Source organism: Oncorhynchus mykiss, chromosome 1 (genome assembly GCF_013265735.2).
Source record: "Oncorhynchus mykiss isolate Arlee chromosome 1, USDA_OmykA_1.1, whole genome shotgun sequence".
NCBI lineage: Eukaryota > Metazoa > Chordata > Actinopteri > Salmoniformes > Salmonidae > Oncorhynchus > Oncorhynchus mykiss.
In genome coordinates this window covers 59,349,039-59,373,034 of record NC_048565.1, presented here as the reverse complement: position 1 = coordinate 59,373,034, position 23,996 = coordinate 59,349,039, and the positions used below count along the sequence as shown (strand labels likewise).

Genomic DNA, 23,996 nt, shown 5'->3' with positions numbered 1-23,996 from the left:
TTGTTTAAATAATTATGGTTTCTACTGATAAGAACTCGATAAGAACTGCATTCTCCTTCAATAATAAGCTGTACACACTATGAGTTGTACACACTATGTACATTTGAGGTCTACACACTATGGCATAAGAGGAAAGCCATAATTTCGATTAAGACGTTAATTAGCGAGCTAAAACAGACGTAGTCAATATGCCTATTTGTTCAGGACTTTTTAAATGGCCAGCGACAGAATTCACAACATGAGCCATTCTTACAGTATTCTCCCTGTATACCAAGTCAACCATATGATAAATAATGGGGGCATATAGCAGACAATGAAAGCTCTTACAATATTCAATGATGACATTTCTCAAAAACAGGCTATAGGCTACATGTGCACCACCAAGTCAGAACAGTAGGCCAAGTTCTGAGGGTGAGACACATGGGCTACTAACAGCTTACTACACAACATAGACTTAGTATTACATTCCAATACGTTTTATCTATCATTTCTCTTCATATGACAAGACTTGAAAAAGATTTTCCAGTTGATTGTCGACATGATTCATGATGATGACTGCTTGTCTAGCTAGCTAGCTTGCTTGCTAAGATTTAGAAAGTTCCAATCAAAGCTACGGTAGATATAACGTGATTTGACGTAACTTTAACTGTGGCCACTGACCTTGAGCCTACTTGGATGGGCACTTCTAATATTAATCTATGGCAGAACCCAAGGGGGCTTTAACTGCATAGCTCTCCCTGTAGATTCTGTGGTGACGTCATGACCTCATGAGTGACAGAACACTTAGCCAATCACGGCACAACTAGAGAAGATTACCAATGCCTACACTCCGTGTTTTCGCTGGCTGCCCCTCCACCACAGAAAGCACTGAGCTAGGCTAAAACACCTGCATTTTGGAGCTGGCTTACTCAAGAAAGAAACCATGTTTGTATGAGGCTTTATTTAAAAAATCCTTGAGTTAATTTTTTTTTTTACATAAACTGATTTGTAACACAATAATGCCAAAATAACATGCAAAACAGGCCAATTTTATTATTATTATATCATTTGGTTTGTATTATTTTTTTAGCTAAACAGGTGGGTCTCAAAAAATGAATGAAGGGTCGTCACTGCCTGTGACAAATACAATTACATTTGATTTGTATGTGTGTCCATATGCGTCCTCAGAGTATAGTGTTATTGCATGAGACACTATTGTGACCCTATGGAGATCATTCGACTTTTCAATCTTCTCTTCCTCTAGTCAGCCTTGACTACCACCCATGGACCACTTCAAAGCATATGGTTGTCCTGAACCTCCATATCTCCAACTACAGAAAATATATGCATAACTGGGCCCAAAATCCACCTTTCCAGAAACAAGTCTCTCACCGTTGCCGCTTGTTATAGACCCTTCAGCCCCCAGCTGTGCCCTGGACACCATATGTGAATTGATTGCCCCCATCTATCTTCAGAGTTCGTACTGTTAGGTGACCTAACCTGGGACATGCTTAACACCCCTGACGTCCTACAATCTAAGCTAGATGCCCTCAATCTCACACAAATGATCAAGGAACCTACCAGGTACAACCCAAAATCCATAACCATGGGCACCCTCATAGATTTCATCCTGATCAACTTGCCCTCTAAATACACCTCTGCTGTCTTCAACCAGGATCTCAGCGATCACTGCTTCATTGCCTGTGTGCATAATGGGTCCGTGGTAAAACGACCGCCCCTCATCACTGGCAAACGCTCCTTAAAACACTTCAGCCGAGCAGGACTTTCTAATCGACCTGGCCTGGGTATCCTGAAAGGATATTGACCTCATCCCGTCAGTAGAGAATACCTGGTTGCTCTTTAAATGTGCCTTCCTCACCATCGTAAACAAGCACGCCCCATTCAAAAAATGTAGAACTAAGAACAGATATAGTCCTTGGTCTGCCCTTAACCAGTATAAAAACATCCAGTGGCGTTCAGCATTAGCATCGAATAGCCTCTGAGATATGCAACTTTTCAGGGAAGTCAGGAACCAATATACATATATATATATATACAGTCTTAGCTTTCCTAGTGTAACAGATGTGAAACGGCTAGTTTAGTTAGCGTGGGCGCTAAATAGCGTTTCAATCAGTGACGTCACTTGCTCTGAGACCTTGAAGTAGTAGTTCCCCTTGCTCTGCAAGGGCCGCGGCTTTTGTGGAGCGATGGGTAACGATGCTTCGAGGGTGACTGTTGATGTGTGCAGAAGGTCCCTGGTTCGCGCCCGGGTATGGGCGAGGGGACAGTTTAAAAAAAAATTATACTGTTACATTGATGCTGTTGACCCGGATTACTGGTTGCTGCGGAAAAAGGAGGAAGGTCAAAAGGGGGGTGAGTGTAACAGATGTGAAACGGCTAGTTTAGTTAGCGTGGGCGCTAAATAGCGTTTCAATCAGTGACGTCACTTGCTCTGAGACCTTGAAGTAGTAGTTCCCCTTGCTCTGCAAGGGCCGCGGCTTTTGTGGAGCGATGGGTAACGATGCTTCGAGGGTGACTGTTGATGTGTGCAGAAGGTCCCTAGTTCGTGCCCGGGTATGGGCGAGGGGACGGTCTAAATTTGTACTGTTACACTAACTGACTATCTTTTTCAAACAGATTCCAAAAAGTTTTGGGACACTGTAAAGTCCATGGAGAATAAGAGCACCTCGTCCCAGCTGCCCACTGCACTGAGGCTAGGTAACAATGTCACCATCAATAAATCTACTATAATTGATCATTTCAATAAGCATTTTTCTACGGCTGGCCATGCTTTCCACCTGGCTACCCCTATCCCGGTCAACAGCTCAGCACCCCCTGCAGCAATTTGCCCAAACCCCCCCACCCACTTCTCCTTCACCCAAATCCAGACAGCTGATGTTCTGAAAGAGCTGCAAAATCTGGATCCCTACAAATCAGCTGGGCTAGACAATCTGGACACTCTCTTTCTAAAATGATCTGCCGAAATTGTTGCAACCCCTACTACTAGTCTGTTCAAACTCTTTCGTATCAGCTGAGATCCCCAAAGATTGGAAATCTGCCGCAGTCATCCCCGTCTTCAAAGGGGGAGACACTCTAGACCCAAACTGTTATTGACCTATATCCATCCTGCCCTGCCTTTCTAAAAGCTTTGAAAGCCAAGTTAACAAACAGATCACCGACCATTTTTGAATCCCACCGTACCTTCTCCACTATGCAATCTGGTTTCTGAGCTGGTCATGGGTGCACCTACTGCGCAGCTGTCTTCATCGACCTGGCCAAGGCTTTCGACTCTGTCAATCACCGCATTCTTATCGGCAGACTCAATGGACTTGGTGAACCAGGCGAAGCAGACATTTGAGAAGCCAACTACTTCTCAGATAGTTCAGTGTGTCAAATCGGAGGGCCTGTTATCCGGACCTCTGGCAGTCTCTATGGGGGTGCCACAGGGTTTAATTTTCGCCCGCTAAACTAGCATCACTATTCTGAACGGTTATGACTTAGAATATGTGGACAACTACAAATACCTAGGTGTCTGGTTAGACTGTAAACTCTCCTTCCAGACTCACATTAAGCATCTCCAATCCAAAATGAAATCTAGAATCGGCTTCCTATTTTGCAACAAAGCCTCCTTCACTTATGCTGCCAAACATACCCTCGTAAAACTGACTATCCTACCGATCCTTGACTTCGGCGCTGTCATTTACAAAATAGCCTCCAACACTCTACTCAGAAAACTGGATGTAGTCTATCTGTTTTGTCACCAAAGCCCCATATACTACCCACCACTGCGACCTGTATGCTCTCGTTGGCTGGCACTCACTACATATTCGTTGCCAAACCCACTGGCTCCAGGTCATCTATAAGTCTTTGCTAGGTAAAGCCCCTTATCTCAGCTCACTGGTCACCATAGCAGCACCCACCTGTAGCATGCGCTCCAGCAGGTATATTTTACTGGTCATCCCCAAAGCCAACACTTCATTTGGCCATCTTTCCTTCCAGTTCTATGCTGCCAATGACTGGAACGAATTGCAAAAATCACTGAAGCTGGAGTCTTATATCTACCTCTCTAACTTTAAGCATCAGCTGTCAGAGCAGCTTACTGATCACTGTACCTGTACACAGCCAATCTGTAAATATCGCACCCTACTACCTCATCCCCATATTGTTATGTATCCTCTGGCTCTTTTGCACCCCGGTGTCTCTACTTGCACAACCTCATCTGCACATCTATCACTCCAGTGTTGATGCTAAATTGGAATTATTTCGCCTCTATGGCCTATTTTTTGCCTTACCTCCCTACTCTTCTACATTTGCACAAACTGTACATAGATGATTCTATTGTGTTACTGACTAAGTTTGTTTATGTGTAACTCTGTGTTGTTGTTTTTGTCACACTACTTTGCTTTATCTTGACCAGGTCGCAGTTGTAAATGAGAACTTGTTCTCAACTGGCCTACCTTGTTAAATAAATCTGAAAAAAAGAAAATTACATTCTCCAGCAGGTGCCATTTTTTCTGCTCACCAAGCGAAAAGTTTTTGTATGGAGGTCAATGAGAGTGTCGAATTTGGTTAACAAAACATATAATGGCTTATTTGCTACGTGTAGCTTATTTGATCGAATATACGTTTTGTAATGATTAGGCTGTTACATGTGTACTGATATTAGTAGGACACGTGACATGCCGGCAACCTTTATTAAAAACACTATAGCGGAATTGTGCCTGGTCGTCTATAGTTACCACAGCCACAAAGCTATAAACCCCGCTCATTTCTACAATGTATTTTCTTAATATGTTATTTTAAATCTAACCTTAACCACACTGCTAACTTTATGCCTACCCCTAACCTTAAATTGAGTCCAAAACGCTCATTATAATTTTCATGCATTTTTATAGGCAATTCAGCATTTGTGGCTGCGGTAACTAGTGAAAACTGTTGTGCCTGTTTACACACGTATCTGCCCGCATTGGCTAAAATGGTCCCGTCTGATGATGCCTCCTCCAGACCGCCTTACATTTGTTAAGACATTTATTTTCATTTTTAGAGCCGTTATTAATGGCTAATCTGTGTTGACAATCCTCGGCCACTTATCCGTTTCCGGGTCACGAGTGAGGTTGATTGCAGTGAGAGCTCGTGTTGTGACTTTCAGCGCCAGCAACTTCGTGTTTGAAATGGCCCTGTTCTGCAGAACCGCAACACTGCTATTGAAGCCAGGAGCTCTCTCCTCCACTCTCTCTATCGCTCGTCAGTACAGTGCGGGTAAGAGGTTACTGTTAATTTCATTTTTAGAAAAGGAGTGCTTTTTTTGTCATGGATGTCATGGACAATGTCATGGAGCTAGTTAACGTTACGTCATTACATGTGCGACGCTTGATGTTTTGCTGATGGATCCTAGAGACGTCCCTGGTTGAGGTTAAAGGGATATTTCAGGATATACTTCCCCGAGTCATATGAACTCGTGGATACCTGGTTTATGCCTCTGCGTGCAATTTTGAAGGATGTTACTATTTAGTGCAAGCACTATTGCTAAATAGCGTTAGCCCAATGACTACGCAAATGGTAGTTAGCATTGTCTCGCAAAACGACCTCTAACTTCCTTCATACTGCACACAGAGACATACAAATGGCATCCACGGGTTCTTCTGCCTTCGGGGAAGTAGATAAAGGGCATCCTTGCCAAAATCCCGATGTATACCTTTTTGAGTTTACGGTTTAGGGTAGGGACATCCCTTTGCATATTGGCAGAGGAAGAGGCGCCCTAAAATCTGTCAGCGTGAGAAATCCTCTTTTATATATAGGTGTCTACGAGAGAGTGTAGAATTAGGTGATGTTCATTTGATCGAATAGAAATGTCGTAATGTACTGATATAAGTGGATGCACTTGGCTTTCCTGTCTCAGATCTGACTGCCTACCGAATCTGACTGACAGACAGTCTTGCCGATAGATGCCTACGGCGAGGAGTGGCTTAATGTAACCACACCCCCAAGTAGGGTACTCCAGTTATTCCCATGTAATTAGCCTAATTGTGGCGTCGTCCTAAACAAACTACTGATACATTTTGTCGTGTCATTAAACGTTTTCGGCAGCCTCACGTGTCGCTATAAGCATACTTCGCTGTCACAACAACAAATTATTTGCATGATACTTATTCTGATACATCTGCTATCTGAGCAGCTAACCGATCGCTGCAGCTGTACATAGTCTATCGGTAAATAGCCCACCCAATTTTACCTACCTCATCCCCATACTGTTTATATTTATTAACTTTTCTGCTTTTTTGCACACCAATATCTCTACCTGTACATGACCATCTGATAATGTATCACTCCAGTGTTAATCTGCAAAATTGTAATTATTCGCCTACCTCATGCCTTTTGCACACAATCTATATAGACTCTTTTTTTTCTACTGTGTTATTGACTTGTTAATTGTTTACTCCATGTGTAACTCTGTTGTCTGTTCACACTGCTATGCTTTATCTTGGCCAGGTCGCAGTTGCAAATGAGAACTTGTTCTCAACTAGCCTACCTGGTTAAATAAAGGTGAAATAAAAAATTTAAAAATTCTGCCACTAATTTGTTACACGACCAGCTAACACTGTCTGTAACGCTGCCGCATTATATTTCCGTCACTGTTTGTTTACCCTCAGTTTTAGTTCATCTCGATATATTTGGTAGTCTTGGATATGGATATGTCGTAACTACTTCCAGTCTTTGCCTGCCCTTGAACTGTCTAGGTATTTAGAAACGTTGATTCTTGTTAGCTTGCCTATTTGTCCTTTCAATTTGCCAGATGCCAGCTGGGGAGACTACCCTACCAAATGGCCCAAAGCTGCCTATGGCAATATATGCACCTACTTGGTGGAATCTCCAGGTTTACATTTTATCGGTGCAAAATCTGCAATACTCTTGTAGTATGAGATGGGCAACGGTGATATTCAATAGACATTGAGAGCTCGCCAGAAAAGAAGCCAGCGAGATGAGGTTGTTTCGCATCACACAGAATCTATACTCTCGAGCAGGAGCGATGACTACTAGTAGTACGTGTTTGTACTTGCCTTTAACCAAAGCCAAATTGTCATCGTTACAGCTCTGAAGTTCACAAGCAATGTTACTCAATTCAAAATGTTGGCTAGATATTTCAACTCTGTATGGCAAGCGTGAATGTCCGACTGAAAACTTTTGAAGCTGCTTTGAGCCACAGCTCGTTCTAGCCACATTAACCTAATCACATCATTGTTTTCGCAAGACAGCGTGGTGGTATTGAGAATCCTCATGACCAAGTGAATAATCTTGTAGTGCGACACCCCGTCTGTGCCAGATAATTTTGTCCCCCCACACCAAACGCGATCACGACACGCAGGTTAAAATATTGTAATGAAACAGCAGGGAGCAGGTCTCGAACCCTTGACCTTCGAGCCCGATGTCCGGCGCGCTATTGACTGTGCCACAAAAGCATGCTCGTGCGGCAGAGTCGATTTCCACGCTTATAAACCCAGGGTCGTTACACTATCAAAACAAACTCTGAACCAATTACATTAATTTGGGGACAGGTCAAAAAGCATTAAACATTTATGGCAATTTAGCTAGTTAGCTTGCACTTGCTAGCTAATTTGTCCTTTTTAGCTAGCTTGCTGTTTCTAGCTAATTTGTCCTGGGATATAACGTAAACTCACCCCATTCCATACAAATGTGCGTAACCGCGACATTCAAACGAGGCTACAAAGAACTAATGGGACTGTGTTGACTTCAAAATCGGGGGTGTGAACTAGGTTTCTATTCAAGCGCCGACAGAGATGGCCGCCTCGCTTCGCGTTCCTAGGAAACTATGCAGTTTTTTTGTTTTTTTACATGTTATTTCTTACATTAGTACCCCAGGTCATCTTAGGTTTCATTACATACAGTCGAGAAGAACTACTGAATATAAGATCAGCGTCAACTCACCATCAGTACGACCAAGAATATGTTTTTCGCGACGCAGATCCTGTGTTCTGCCTTACAAACAGGACAACGGAGCGGGGATGCAGCGACCCAAAAAAACGACTCCGAAAAAGAGGGAAACGAGGCGGTCTTCTGGTCAGACTCCGGAGACGGGCACACCGTGCACCACTCCCTAGCATTCTTCTTGCCAATGTCCAGTCTCTTGACAACAAGGTTGATGAAATCCGAGCAAGGGTAGCATTCCAGAGGGACATCAGAGACTGTAACGTTCTTTGCTTCACGGAAACGTGGCTCACTGGAGAGACGCTATCCGAGGCGGTGCAGCCAACGGGTTTTTCCACGCATCGCGCAGACAGAAACAAACATCTTTCTGGTAAGAAGAGGGGCGGGGGCGTATGCCTTATGGCTAACGTGACATGGTGTGATGAAAGAAACATACAGGAACTCAAATCGTTCTGTTCACCTGATTTAGAATTCCTCACAATCAAATGTAGACCGCATTATCTACCAAGAGAATTCTCTTCGATTATAATCACAGCCGTATATAGCCCCCCCCAAGCAGACACATCGATGGCTCTGAATGAACTTTATTTGACTCTTTGCAAACTGGAAACCATTTATCCGGAGGCTGCATTCATTGTAGCTGGGGATTTTAACAAAGCTAATCTGAAAACAAGACTCCCTAAATTTTATCAGCATATCGATTGCGCAACCAGGGGTGGAAAGACCTTGGATCATTGTTACTCTAACTTCCGCGACGCATATAAGGCCCTGCCCCGCCCCCCTTTCGGAAAAGCTGACCACGACTCCATTTTGTTGATCCCTGCCTACAGACAGAAACTAAAACAAAAGGCTCCCACGCTGAGGTCTGTCCAACGCTGGTCCGACCAAGCTGACTCCACACTCCAAGACTGCTTCCATCACGTGGACTGGGACATGTTTTGTATTGCGTCAGACAACAACATTGACGAATGCGCTGATTCGGTGTGCGAGTTCATTAGAACGTGCGTTGAAGATGTCGTTCCCATAGCAACGATTAAAACATTCCCTAACCAGAAACCGTGGATTGATGGCAGCATTCGCGTGAAACTGAAAGCGCGAACCACTGCTTTTAATCAGGGCAAGGTGTCTGGTAACATGACCGAATACAAACAGTGCAGCTATTCCCTCCGCAAGGCTATCAAACAAGCTAAGCGTCAGTACAGAGACAAAGTAGAATCTCAATTCAACGGCTCAGACACAAGAGGCATGTGGCAGGGTCTACAGTCAATCACGGACTACAGGAAGAAATCCAGCCCAGTCACGGACCAGGATGTCCTGCTCCCAGGCAGACTAAATAACTTTTTTGCCCGCTTTGAGGACAATACAGTGCCACTGACACGGCCTGCAACGAAAACATGCGGTCTCTCCTTCACTGCAGCCGAGGTGTGTAAGACATTTAAACGTGTTAACCCTCGCAAGGCTGCAGGCCCAGACGGCATCCCCAGCCGCGCCCTCAGAGCATGCACCAGCTGGCTGGTGTGTTTACGGACATATTCAATCAATCCCTATACCAGTCTGCTGTTCCCACATGCTTCAAGAGGGCCACCATTGTTCCTGTTCCCAAGAAAGCTAAGGTAACTGAGCTAAACGACTACCGCCCCGTAGCACTCACTTCCATCATCATGAAGTGCTTTGAGAGACTAGTCAAGGACCATATCACCTCCACCCTACCTGACACCCTAGACCCACTCCAATTTGCTTACCGCCCAAATAGGTCCACAGACGATGCAATCTCAACCACACTGCACACTGCCCTAACCCATCTGGACAAGAGGAATACCTATGTGAGAAAGCTGTTCATCGACTACAGCTCGGCATTCAACACCATAGTACCCTCCAAGCTCGTCATCAAGCTCGAGACCCTGGGTCTCGACCCCGCCCTGTGCAACTGGGTACTGGACTTCCTGACGGGCCGCCCCCAGGTGGTGAGGGTAGGCAACAACATCTCCTCCCCGCTGATCCTCAACACTGGGGCCCCACAAGGGTGCGTTCTGAGCCCTCTCCTGTACTCCCTGTTCACCCACGACTGCGTGGCCACGCACGCCTCCAACTCAATCATCAAGTTTGCGGACGACACAACAGTGGTAGGCTTGATTACCAACAACGACGAGACGGCCTACAGGGAGGAGGTGAGGGCCCTCGGAGTGTGGTGTCAGGAAAATAACCTCACACTCAACGTCAACAAAACTAAGGAGATGATTGTGGACTTCAGGAAACAGCAGAGGGAACACCCCCCTATCCACATCGATGGAACAGTAGTGGAGAGGGTAGCAAGTTTTAAGTTCCTCGGCATACACATCACAGACAAACTGAATTGGTCCACTCACACAGACAGCATTGTGAAGAAGGCGCAGCAGCGCCTCTTCAACCTCAGGAGGCTGAAGAAATTCGGCTTGTCACCAAAAGCACTCACAAACTTCTACAGATGCACAATCGAGAGCATCCTGTCGGGCTGTATTGCCTGGTACGGCAACTGCTCCGCCCTCAACCGTAAGGCTCTCCAGAGGGTAGTGAGGTCTGCACAACGCATCACCGGGGGCAAACTACCTCCCCTCCAGGACACCTACACCACCCGATGTCACAGGAAGGCCAAAAAGATCATCAAGGACATCAACCACCCGAGCCACTGCCTGTTCACCCTGCTATCATCCAGAAGGCGAGATCAGTACAGGTGCATCAAAGCTGGGACCGAGAGACTGAAAAACAGCTTCTATCTCAAGGCCATCAGACTGTTAAACTGCCACCACTAACATTGAGTGGCTGCTGCCAACACACTGACACTGACTCAACTCCAGCCACTTTAATAATGGAAATTGATGGGAAATTATTTAAATATATCACTAGCCACTTTAAACAATGCTACCTTATATAATGTTACTTACCCTACATTATTCATCTCATATGCATACGTATATACTGTACTCTATATCATCGACTGTATTCTTATGTAATACATGTATCACTAGCCACTTTAACTATGCCACTTTGTTTACATACTCATCTCATATGTATATACTGTACTCGATACCATCTACTGTATCTTGCCTATGCTGCTCTGTACCATCACTCATTCATATATCCTTATGTACATGTTCTTTATCCCCTTACACTGTGTACAAGACAGTAGTTTTGGAATTGTTAGTTAGATTACTTGTTATTACTGCATTGTCGGAACTAGAAGCACGAGCATTTCGCTACACTCGCATTAACATCTGCTAACCATGTGTATGTGACAAATAAAATTTGATTTGATCGACATGGTAATGGCTCTATAGTATTGGAGAAAAGTTGGAAAAAAGGAAACTCCGTTACATCGGGACGTGTCATGTCGTAACGTACAGCACGCATAAAGCAACTATTTATGTCTTACAATATCTCTCCACCAGGTGTAGCACTTCTCTCATCCTTTAAAAACAAGAAATGGACAGTGACGGGGGTAAGGGGGGGATACCTAGTCATTTTTTGCGTCATCGTTGCATGCGATCATCATTCTCAAAGCTGCTGTTTATTTCTAAGATCACTTTAGCACCGCCCTAAAAACCTGCAAAAAAATGTACACAAACCTTCAAAGGTATGTAATGACACATTATATAAACTCTTTATAGTGTTTTATTTACATTTTAGAGGCGACAAGGTGATAAGTTGGACAGATCGAGTGAAAAAAAGCAATTTTCCCACACATCTCTCCTTCTCACTATCACACATTAGTTTCGCTTCCCCACCCGCCATTTTTTAAAAGACCCGATGGGGCTCATTGCCTGCTTGAATTATGCAGAAACAGGCAGTGTTTAGGTCATGTAATTGATTATTTTGGAAAGGGGAGAAATTGTGCTTTACAATGGTATTGATATTACAGTTGATCTGGAAGTATTACGTTTTTGGAGCGCTAAAATAAGGGCAATTGTACGGACCAAGGCGATGTACAAGTTTACGTGAGTTTATGTTAAACATTGAGTTGTGATTTTACCTGAAATGCACAAGGTCCTCTACTCCGACAATTAATCCACACACAAAACAGTCAACTGAATCGTTTATAGTCATCTCTCCTCCTCCTAGGCTTTTTCTTCTCTTTTCTTTATATTGTGATTGGCAACTTTCATAAATTAGGTGCATTGCCGCCACCGACCAATGAGGAGATGGCACGTGGGTACCTGCTTCTATAAACCAATGAGGGCATGGGAGAGGCAGGACTTGCAGCGCGATCTGCGTCATAAATAGAACTAACTTCTATTTTAGCCCTTGGCAACGCTGCCGCGGCGTGGGTGCAATAATTGAATAATATAGATTTTACATTTATTTTGCAACTCTTGCGAGTCGTGTAGTCAGCCTGTTAGTGTGCACAACACTAAGTTGGCAAGACAAAAATACTACAGGAAAGATGGTCGTTTAATGTGAGAGGCTCAGCGATGTTAGGATTTTGAAAGTTGTGTAGTGTACACCAGGCATTACCGATGATGAAGTGCTTTGGGGACACAAATGTATCGAGTAACCGGAGCACACATCTTTCCATCTTCATCGTGGTGTAATAGCCTGAAACCATGAGGTTCATCTAACCTAGTCCTCTCCCATAACTCTGCCCCATAGTTAATGTTGCTACAATGAATCTGTGCATGCGAGAAGGTTGGACAGAAGAGGGAGTTTTCTCATTTGGGCAAGTACTCTCTCCTTCGTGACCCGGAAACCGATACGCGGTCGAGGAGTGTGCCAAAACGATAGTAGGCAAATGGAAGTGTCCTCCCCTCCTCGAAAGCCACCTTTCATTGAGGATACTCATGTGTATCCTACAGTGGAAAAGTTAGACTGCTCTATCAAATCATAGACTTAATTATAACATAACACACAGAAATACGAGCCTTTGGTCATTAATATGGTCGAATCTGGAAACTATTATTTCGAATACAAAACGTTTATTATTTCAGTGAAATACGGAACCGTTAGGGATGCCACCCGTTAGATAAAATACCTAAGTCTAAATATTCGTTACATTGCACAACCTTCAATGTTATGTCATAATTACATAAAATCCTGGCAAATTAGTTCGCAATGAGCCAGGCGGCCCAAACTGTTGCATATACCCTGACTCTGTGTGCAATGAACGCAAGAGAAGTGACACAGTTTCACCTGGTTAATATTGCCTGCTAACCTGGATTTATTTTAGCTAAATATGCAGGTTTAAAAAATATATACTTCTGTGTATTGATTTTAAAAAGGCATTGGTGTTTATGGTTAGGTACAGTCGTCCAACGATTGTGCTTTTTTCCGCAAATGTGCTTTTGTTAAATCATCCCCCAGCGTTGCATCGATTATATGCCATGCAGGACACACTAGATAAACTAGTAATATCATCAACCATGTGTAGTTATAACTAGTGATTATGTTTGATTGTTTTTTATAAGACAAGTTTAATGCTAGCTAGCAACTTACCTTGGCTTCTACTGCATTCGCGTAACAGGCAGTCTCCTTGTGGAGTGCAACGAGAGGCAGGTGGTTATAGCGTTGGACTAGTTAACTGTAAGGTTGCAAGAGTGGATCCCCCAAGATGACAAGGTGAAAATCTGTCGTTCTGTCCCTGAACAAGGCAGTTAACCCACTGTTCCTAGGCCGTCATTGAAAATAAGAATGTGTTCTTACCTGACTTGCCTAGTTAAATAAAGGTATACAAATTTAAAATCGGCGCCCAAAATTACCGATTTCCGATTGTTATGAAAACTTGAAATTGGCCCTAATTAATCGGCCATTCCGATTAATCGGTCGACCTCTAGTTTCAATACTTGTTCTCAACTTGCACCGGGTGGTGTGCTTACCCGGGAATGGATCCTCTTCCTTTGTGGGCAAAAGAAAGGGAAGAGAAAGAGAGAGGTGAGTCAAACATTGCCTGGTATCATTTTTGGCCTCTGATCAAAGTGCTTATCATACTCACTCCAGTTTTTCTAAGGTCTACAGTCGTGGCCAAAAGTTTTGAGAATGACACAAATATTAATTCCCACAAAGTTTGCTGCTTCGGTGTCTTTAGATATTTTTGTCAGATGTTACTATGGAATACGAAAGTATAATTACAAGCATTCCATAAGTGTCTAAGGCTTTTATCGACAATTACATGAAGTTGATGCAAAGAGTCAATATTTGCAGTGTTGACCCTTCTTTTTCAAGACCTCTGCAATCCGCCCTGGCGTGCTGACAATTAACTTCTGGGCCACATCCCGACTGATGGCAGCCAATTCTTGCATAATCAATGCTTGGAGTTTGTCAATTTGTGGGGTTTTGTTTGTCCACCCGCCTTTTGAGGATTGACCACAAGTTTTCAATGGGATTAAGATCTGGGGAGTTTCCTGGCCATGGACCCAAAATATCGACGTTTTGTTCCCCGAGCCACTTAGTTATCACTGTTGCCTTATGGCAAGGTGCTCCATCATGCTGGAAAAGGCATTGATTGTCACCAAACTGTTCCTGGATGGTTGGGAGAAGTTGCTCTCGGAGGATGTGTTGGTACCATTCATTATTCATGGATGTGTTCTTAGGCAAAATTGTGAGTGAGCCCACTGAGAGCAACCCAACACATGAATGGTCTCAGGATGCTTTACTGTTGGCATGACACAGGACTGTCTTCTCCGGACAAGCTTTTTTCCGTATTCCCCAAACAGTCGGAAAAGGGATTCAGAGAAAATGACTTTACCCCAGTCCTCATCAGTCCAATCCCTGTACCATTTGCAGAATATCAGTCTGTCACTGATGTTTTTCCTGTAGAGAAGTGGCTTCTTTGCTGCCCTTCTTGACACCAGGCCATCCTCAAAGTCTTCGCCTCACTGTGTGTGCAGATGCACTCACACCTTCCTGCTGCCATTCCTGAGCAAGCTTTGTACTGATGGTGCCCCGATCCCGCAGCTGAATCAACTTTAGGAGACAGTCCTGGCACTTGCTGGACTTTCTTGGGCACTTTGAAGCTTTCTTCACAAAAATTGAACCGCTCTCCTTGAAGTTCTTGATGATCCGATAAATGGTTGATTTAGGTGCAATCTTACTGGCAGCAATATCCTTGCCTGAGAAGCCCTTTTTGTGCAAAGAAATGATGACGGAACATGTTTCCTTGCAGGTAACCATGGTTGACAGAGGAAGAACAATGATTCCAAGCACCACCCTCCTTTTGAAGCTTCCAGTCTGTTCGAACTCAATCAGCATGACAGAGTGATCTCCAGCCTTGTCATCGTCAACACTCACACCTGTGTTAACGAGAGAATCACTGACATGTCAGCTGGTCCTTTTGTAGCAGGGCTGAAATTCAGTGGAAATGTTTTGGGGGGTTTCAGTTCATTTGCATTGCAAAGAGGGACTTTGCAATTCATCTGATCACTCTTCATAACATTCTGGAGTATATGCAAATTGCCATCATACAAACTGAGGGAGCAGACTGGAGGCATACCTTCGGCCTGTCTGCTCAAGCGCATAAGTGACTGCACCTCTACTTATACTAATTTGGGGTAACGAGTAGAGATCGACCGATTAATCTGAATGGCCGATTAATTAGGGCCGATTTCAAGTTTTCATAACAATCAGAAATCGTTATTTTCGGGTGCGGATTTGTCTATTTTTATTTTTTTATATATATTTTTTTGATCTTTATTTAATCTTTATTTAATTAGGCAAGTCAGGTAAGAACACATTCTTATTTTAAATGACGGCCTAGGAACGGTGGGTTAACTGCCTTGTTCAGGGGCAGAACGACAGATTTTCACCTTGTCATCTTGGGGGATCCACTCTTGCAACCTTACAGTTAACTAGTCCAACGCAATAACGACCTGCCTCTGTCTCGTTGTACTCCACAAGGAGACTGCCTGTTACGCGAATGCAGTAAGCCAAGGTAAGTTGCTAGCTAGCATTAAACTTATCTTTATAAAAAACAATCAATCATAATCACTAGCCAACTACACATGTTTGATGATATTACTAGATATTATCTAGCGTGTCCTTCGTTGCATATAATCTGACTGAGCATACAAGCATCTAAGTATCTGATTGAGCGGTGGTAGGCAGAAGCAGGTGCGTAAACATTCATACAAACAGCACTTTCGGGCGTTTTGCCAGCAGCTCTTAGTTGTGCATCAAGCATTGCGCTGTTTATGACTTCAAGCCTATCAACTCCCGAGATGAGGCTTGTGTAACCGAAGTGAAATGGCTAGCTAGTTAGCACGCGCTAATTGTCGTTGTGTTGCTGGTTCGAGCCCAGGGAGGAGCGAGGAGAGGGACGGGAGCTATACTGTTTCACTGGCAATACTAAAGTGCCTATAAGAACATCCAATAGTCAAAGGTTAATGAAATACAAATGGTATAGAGGGAAAAATAGTCTTATAATTCCTATAATAACTACAACCTAAAACTTCTTACCTGGGAATATTGAAGACTCGTGTTAAAAGGAACCACCAGCTTTCATATGTTCTCATGTTCTGAGCAAGGAACTGAAACGTTAGCTTTCTTACATAGCACATATTGCACTTTTACTTTCTTCTCCAACACTTTTTTTTTTTTGCATTATTTAAACCAAATTGATCATGTTTCATTATTTACTTGGGGTTAAATTGATTTTATTGATGTATTATATTAAGTTAAAATAAGTGTTCATTCAGTATTGTTGTAATTGTCATTATTACAAATACATTTTTTTTTAATCGGCCGATTAATCGGTATCGGCTTTTTTGGTCATCCAATATTCAGTATTGGCGTTGAAAAATCATAATCGGTCGACCTCTAGTAACGAGGAACAAGTGGGACCAATTCCAGGTGCCAATTGGTTGCAGCACCTGGACTGGGTGGTATTAGTGTTGGATCGCCAGCCCCAGTTGGTGCCTGGTGCTGACTCACCTTGGAGCCTCTGGAGCTGGCCATGGTCCCGCTCCTTTCTTTGTAGAAAATACAAGTAATATGATTACTACTGTTGCACATGTATATGGAAAATGTCAAGTTTAGGTTTTCAATATATTTTCAATAGTTTCTACATATTGGTTATTGATTTGGGCTATTTATCAAAATGTCTATTAATAGCAGCCTGTGTTGGTCAGTCCACGCACTCTCAAGAATATCAGTCCACATCCTTGTTATTAGGTTTGTTCTAACCTGGCTTGCTGAGCCATCCCACCTGCATTAGTTGGAGCGAAAACCTATGCTGCGTGACAGGTCGACTACATTGCAGTAGCCTGCCGGTCCTGCCAATGGCTGCATAGTTGTTTAACATATCAGCTTATCACATCATATGACAGGAATCATAACCTATTCAACCTGGTGCCCGACTGCACCATCAATGACATGCCATGCAACAATTGCTTGTTGCTGCACACAGCAAGGCTGCAATGTAGTCAGCCTGGAACACCACCTTGGTCACGTTGAATGAATAATCCTCTTATTTTATTGTGCAACTCTGTGTGTGTGTGTGTGTGTGTGTGTGTGTGTGTGTGTGTGTGTGTGTTTAGGTGGTCAGTATGAGTACATCCTGGTGGAGAAGCGTGGAGAGAATCAGGATGTGGGCTACATCCAGTTGAACCGCCCCAAGGCTCTGAACGCTCTGTGTGACGGGCTGATGCTGGAGTTGGGAAAAGCGCTGGATGCATTTGAGGCCGACGGAACAGTGGGTGCCATCGTCCTTACTGGCAGCGACAGGGCCTTCGCAGGTGAGGGATGTGTGTGTGAACGAGAGAGAGAAAGATAAGTGTGTGCACACACATCTTGTGTCTTACACCTGAAAACTGTGTGTCTCTCAGCTGGGGCTGACATTAAGGAGATGCAGAATCGTACCTTCCAGGAGTGTTATGCCGGGAACTTCCTAGCTCACTGGAACAGAGTCTCTACCACTAGGAAACCAGTCATCGCTGCTGTCAACGGGTTCGCTGTGAGTACACACACCGGTAGTCTGTTATAACAGTATACACTAGAGGTCTTCACGGGTCCAGAAATTTGGAATGGACCGGTGGCTTTGCCACCTGGACCCGATATGCATAAATACATTCATTTGAAGTGGAGTCCCGTTCAGAATGGACTAGAGGGCATTCATACCCATTTCAAAAAGTCCAGTGGAAAAACAGACCCAAACAGGCCTGTGGCCGTTCGGATCCAAGAGACAAGTTCTGATCCGAGAGATGAAAGTGAGAAAGAAACCTCTGACCTGGCACCATCAATAAACGAGCGATATTGACTAAATTAGCCACAGTAAGTCCTATGTGTCCTTAAAAACAGCCTATAAAAAAAAACATATATTCCTTGTTTCGATGTGTTGCATATTCAAAACATTATAGCCTATTGTTTTATTGGTTTTTACATTCGTAAACAGTGATTGTCCACTTCCAGGTTCAGCTGTCAGAGATTTGAGAGCAGAATGAATCAGGGCATTGCATGCGTCCACTGTATGATATTAATTGGCCTATTTAAAAAAATGAATATAAAGGAAGAGAAGCGAGAGAGGGATTCCGGCTGCATGTTCCCCAATACTGTCATGCAATTTTTTATCTTTGCCAGATAGGCTACTACTGCTGTATTGCTATACTGTAGGCTTACAGGAGGCTAATTCGTACATTTTCGATCAGAAAATGTCTTTAGAAAGATAAACAAACATTATTGTTAGATTATAGAAGTACTGGTAGGCCTAAAACATTCTTCCTCACCTCAAGTTCAACTGTCGGGGGTCTGAGGGAGACGGACTGCCTTCTCCACACCACACCAAACCTTCATAAAAGTTGCTAAACTAACCTAGCGGTTAGATCATTGGGCTAGTAACCGAATGGTCACTAATTCGAATGCCCGAGTTCACAAGGTGAAAAATCTGTCTGTGCTCTTACTGCTATGGCTGACCCTGTAAAACTAGACATTTCACTGCACCTATTTGGTGATGAAACATATTCTTCTAATATCAAAAGTAAGTAAAGCCATTGTTTAAGGAAATATTGAATGCCCATTTATTATATTGTGGCAAACACATTACAGTTGGAACTTAAAGGGGAATTTCACCCTGGGGGAATCTGGGCTTGTTTTCACCATGTCCAAGGCATTTCTAAGACTGTGAGATGTTGCGCACATAATTGCCCAGGAGGAAGGCAGGTCTGGGCTTCATGTGCTGAATGATACACCCTATGACTGCTTCCAGTGTATTGATGGGGGTGAGATCTAAATATGCATTTAGTCCTGCTTTGTGGCATTTCCCAAAGGCTCTATGTTATACTGATCACACTATACATTTTTGTGCATGTAGATATGGTTCTCCTTGTTTGATAGAGCCATTGGACGTCTTTCAGCAATGTTCTTATTGGTGGATTCATTATTAAATAAATAAAAATTCCAGCCCAATGCCAAGCATCGGCTGGAGTGGTGTTAAGCTCGCCGCCATTGGACTGGAGCTGTGGAAACACGTTCTCTGGAGTGATGAATCACGTTTCTCCAACTGGCAGTCCGACGGACAAAGCTGGGTTTGGCGGATGCCGGGAGAATGCTCCCTGTCCCAATGCATAGTGCCAACTGTAAAGTTTGGTGGAGGAGGAATAATGGTCTGGGGCTGTTTTTCATAGTTCAAGCTAGGCCCCTTAGATCCAGTGAAGGGAAATCTTAACACTACGGCATATTTAACCCCTCCCCTAATTGGAGTAAACTAATGGACAACAAACAATACTTCCATTTCCAGGTTTCACATACTACATACATTTCACGGACAGTATATTTTACATTTAATTATCTTTTGTTTGTTTTTAGTCCCAGCCTTCAGCTACCCTGTCCTTGCTTTTACTGTCAGTACCACAATAGTCTCAGACCTAGGGCAACACCACTGTCGGAATTTCTTGGCCACTTCTAATGGGGATATTTTATGGGGGGGATGGTTGCTCTTCAGACAGAGAACTCTGAAACAATCACGATTTTGGGTAGTAGGGGGTTAAAAATAATCCCCTCGGAAACATGACGGAGGTAGACACAAGCGTAAGCTTGAAACGCAAACGTCAATGGTGCAAACAAACTACTTACTTTGCGAAATACACTAATTGAAAATATCCCCTGCGAGCTCCATCTAGCTACAGTAGCAACCGGAAATATTTACGGCAGGACGTCAATGGATAGAGTTCTGGGCGCGTTTTCGGCGCACGTCCCAACTCCGCCCTTTCCTCTTTGCCAAACTTACTTTATGCAGGCAGACATGTATACTGAAACATTGGCACATTGTGGCGGTAGTCTGTATAGCGAGACCTCAAGGACAGCTTGGTTTTGTGTGTGGGTTAACATTATTTCTCTGTGTGCCTCTTTCTCGCTCTATGTATTTTTCTCTAGTTGGGGGGAGGCTGTGAGCTTGCTATGATGTGTGACATCATCTTTGCTGGAGAGAAGGCTCAGTTTGGACAGCCTGAGATCCTTTTGGGAACAATCCCAGGTACCACTAATCCCTGATCTATGTGGATTGAAAATAGTTCAGTCTGTCTGTTGGTCTGTAGATTAACTGTACTCTATGCGTAGGTGCTGGTGGTACTCAGAGACTGACAAGGGCAGTGGGGAAATCTCTCGCCATGGAGATGGTACTGACTGGAGACAGGATCACAGCACAGGAGGCTAAGCAGTCAGGTATCACACACACAAACCTCACATGATACATGCAAAGGAGGGTAAACAGTCAGGTGACTCGCAGACACACACACACACACACACACAGGAGGCTAAACAGTCAGATAACACACACACCTCCACCCTACCTGACACCCTAGACCCACTCCAATTTGCTTACTGCCCAAATAGGTCCACAGACGATGCAATCTCAACCACACTGCACACTGACCTAACCCATCTGGACAAGAGGAATACCTATGTGAGAATGCTGTTCATCGACTATAGCTCAGCATTTAACACCATAGTACCCTGCAAACTCGTCATCAAGCTCGAGACCCTGGGTCTCGACCCCGCCCTGTGCAACTGGGTACTGGACTTCCTGACGGGCCGCCCCCAGGTGGTGAGGGTAGGTAACAACATCTCCACCCCGCTGATCCTCAACACTGGGGCCCCACAAGGGTGCGTTCTGAGCCCTCTCCTGTACTCCCTGTTCACCCACGACTGCATGGCCACGCACGGCTCCAACTCAATCAGCAAGTTTGCGGACGACACAACAGTGGTAGGCTTGATTACCAACAACGACAAGACGGCCTACAGGGAGGAGGTGAGGGCCCTCGGAGTGTGGTGTCAGGAAAATAACCTCACACTCAACGTCAACAAAACTAAGGAGATGATTGTGGACTTAAGGAAACAATGGAACAGTAGTGGAGAGGGTAGTAAGTTTTAAGTTCCTCTGCGTACACATCACAGACAAACTGAATTGGTCCACCCCCACAGACAGCATCGTGAAGAAGGCGCAGCAGCAGCGCCTCATGCTCTCACAATCGAGAGCATCCTGTCGGGCTGTATCACCGCCTAGTACGGCAACTGCTCCGCCCACAACCGTAAGGCTCTCCAGAGGGTAGTGAGGTCCGCACAACGCATCACCGGGGGCAAACTACCTGCCCTCCAAGACACCTACACCACCCGATGTCACAGGAAGGCCATAAAGATCATCAAGGACAACAACCACCCGAGCCACTGCCTGTTCACCCCGCTATCATCCAGAAGGCGAGGTCAGTACAGGTGCATCAAAGCTGGGACCGAGAGACTGAAAAACAGCTTCTAACTCAACTCCAGCCACTTTAATAATGGGAATTGATGTAAAATATATCACTAGCCACTTTAAACAATGCTACTTAATATAATGTTTACATACCCTACATTATTTATCTCATATGTATACGTATATACTGTACTCTATATCATCTACTGCATCTTTATGTGATACATGTATCACTAGCCACTTTAAACTATGCCTCTTTGTTTACATACTCATCTCATATGTATATACTGTACTCGATACCATCTACTGCTTCTTGCCTATGCCGCTCTGTACCATCACTCATTCATATATCTTTATGTACATATTCTTTATCCCTTTACACTTGTGTGTATAAGGTAGTAGTTTTGGAATTGTTAGCTAGATTACTCGTTGGTTATTACTGCATTGTCGGAACTAGAAGCACAAGCATTTCGCTACACTCGCATTAACATCTGCTAACCATGTGTATGTGACAAATAAAATTTGATTTGATTTGAACCTCACATTATACACACAATTACCATGCTCTCTTAGGTCTGGTGAGTAAGATCTGTCCAGTAGACCAATTGGTGTCAGAAGCTATTAAGTGTGGGGAGAAGATCGCTGCCAACTCCAAGATCGTGTCTGCCATGGCAAAAGAGGCCGTCAACGCAGGTTAGAGAGCTGATCTGATTTTTACATATTTAATAAACCCTTCTCTGACCCTACAATGATATGTGAGATGTTTAGATATTTCATGTTTTGTGAACTTGATTTAATTCACACATTCACTTTTGTATTTATTTTTCTATCTCATTCCCTAGTCTTTTATTGCTTCAGTTGTATTGATTAATGCAAGATCTAACGTGTGTTGGTGTGTAGCCTACGAGCTGACGCTGGCTGAAGGGAATCGTCTGGAAAAGAGATTATTTCACTCTACCTTTGCCACGGTCAGTCAATCTACTGATGTTCTCTTATTCAGATCAACCATTTCTCAGGTGTGTTCTGTGTGTACTCACTGACATTGTGTTTCCTACAACAGGAGGATCGTAAGGAGGGCATGACCGCGTTTGTGGAAAAGAGAAAGGCCAATTTCAAGGACCAGTAGAGGAGCAAAAACAAAACCCAACTGACCAGGATGTGAATCTCCGATCCAAGGGTTCCTGAAGGCTGTGTCCTGACTTGATATCTTGACTCTGATGTTGGCTTAGATGAGATTTAAGTAATCTAAACTGGAGATTATTGTGAAGATCAGACTTTTACATGTAGACCTTAAATTAGGAATTAGCCCTGAATGACACCCGGACAGACAATTTAACAGATGCTCTTATCCAGAGCGATTTACTTGCCTTATCACAGTTTTATACCCTGTATGCAAACTGTGTTGTATGCTGTATGTGTGCAGTACAGTATAGTGTGTTTGTATGAAAGATGTTTTAGGTCATCGTCCATCATGGAAAAACAAATATCTTGTTGGGTGTAAATGGCAGAGGCCAAGCGATATCAGTCACAACCGCTAACACACACTTAACACAGCCTTTTCACTGTCCAACAGAATCTCACATTTTCTAGAAAAGGAATTTGTCCTGTGTACATTGTGCAAAATAAAGCCGTAGCAAGGTATGTATCTGTCTATTTGAGTTATTCAATCGGTCACATTGTAGGCATTAAGAAGAATAAAGCGAAAAATTCCTGTATAAGATGCATTTTCAGTGGAGATCCATTTAGCATGCTTTTTAGTCCAGCGGTAGGTTTAATCTAGGTCCAGGAAACCAGCTCACAATGATCAGGTTTAATGTAACAATACCTTAATCTGTGTTTGGTGATAGACAGCTGTTTAGTTTGATGAAATGTCTATTGGGAAATGAAGTGAATAAAGTTAATAGATGGACGCGATGATATGATCTGTTTTCGTTTCGTTGAGCTGTTTCTTTCTCGTGCAGTAACCTGAGCAGCACAGCCTATGCCCATATAAAATCATTAACATGTACTATTGATTCTTACACAATAATTCAACACTAGATGGTGTTATTACACTATTCATCTGGGCAGTATTGATGCTTCACATATTGTTTTATGTTGGCTCCTTTTGATTGCAATACAAGGGGGGTAATCTCCCATGTTCTCATCTAATTTAAACAGCTACAGTAAGTCTGAGGTGGAACTGGCATAGCTTGTAGGCCCTGTAACATGTCCCTCCCTAAGACATTTTAAGAGAACATTGTCTAGCCAAGGATACGACAACATTGTGTCTTAAACAAAGGATTTGATGGGCCTACGAATTCTACCATGTATTCTGACCCCATCGCAGTAAGTTGATTGGTCAAGGTGAAAGACAATAGGGAAGCATATGTTTTAGACCTAGTGCTTATTTGACTCATTATGTACCTGGCCTTGTTTGACCGCATTATTT

The 23,996-nt window shown here is 43.6% G+C and overlaps 1 protein-coding gene across 1 annotated transcript; it reads left to right on the top strand.

Annotated features, from left to right (window-relative positions):
- The first annotated feature begins 4,913 nt into the window (after positions 1-4,913).
- echs1 (enoyl CoA hydratase, short chain, 1, mitochondrial) lies at positions 4,914-23,479 on the top strand. The gene is made up of 8 exons (XM_021606248.2): positions 4,914-5,238; positions 17,421-17,618; positions 17,709-17,836; positions 20,251-20,350; positions 20,434-20,538; positions 22,139-22,258; positions 22,466-22,533; positions 22,626-23,479. The coding sequence occupies exons 1-8, from the start codon at positions 5,151-5,153 to the stop codon at positions 22,689-22,691; spliced, it is 873 nt and encodes a 290-aa protein (XP_021461923.2). The 5' UTR covers positions 4,914-5,150; the 3' UTR covers positions 22,692-23,479.
- The last annotated feature ends 517 nt before the right edge of the window (positions 23,480-23,996 follow it).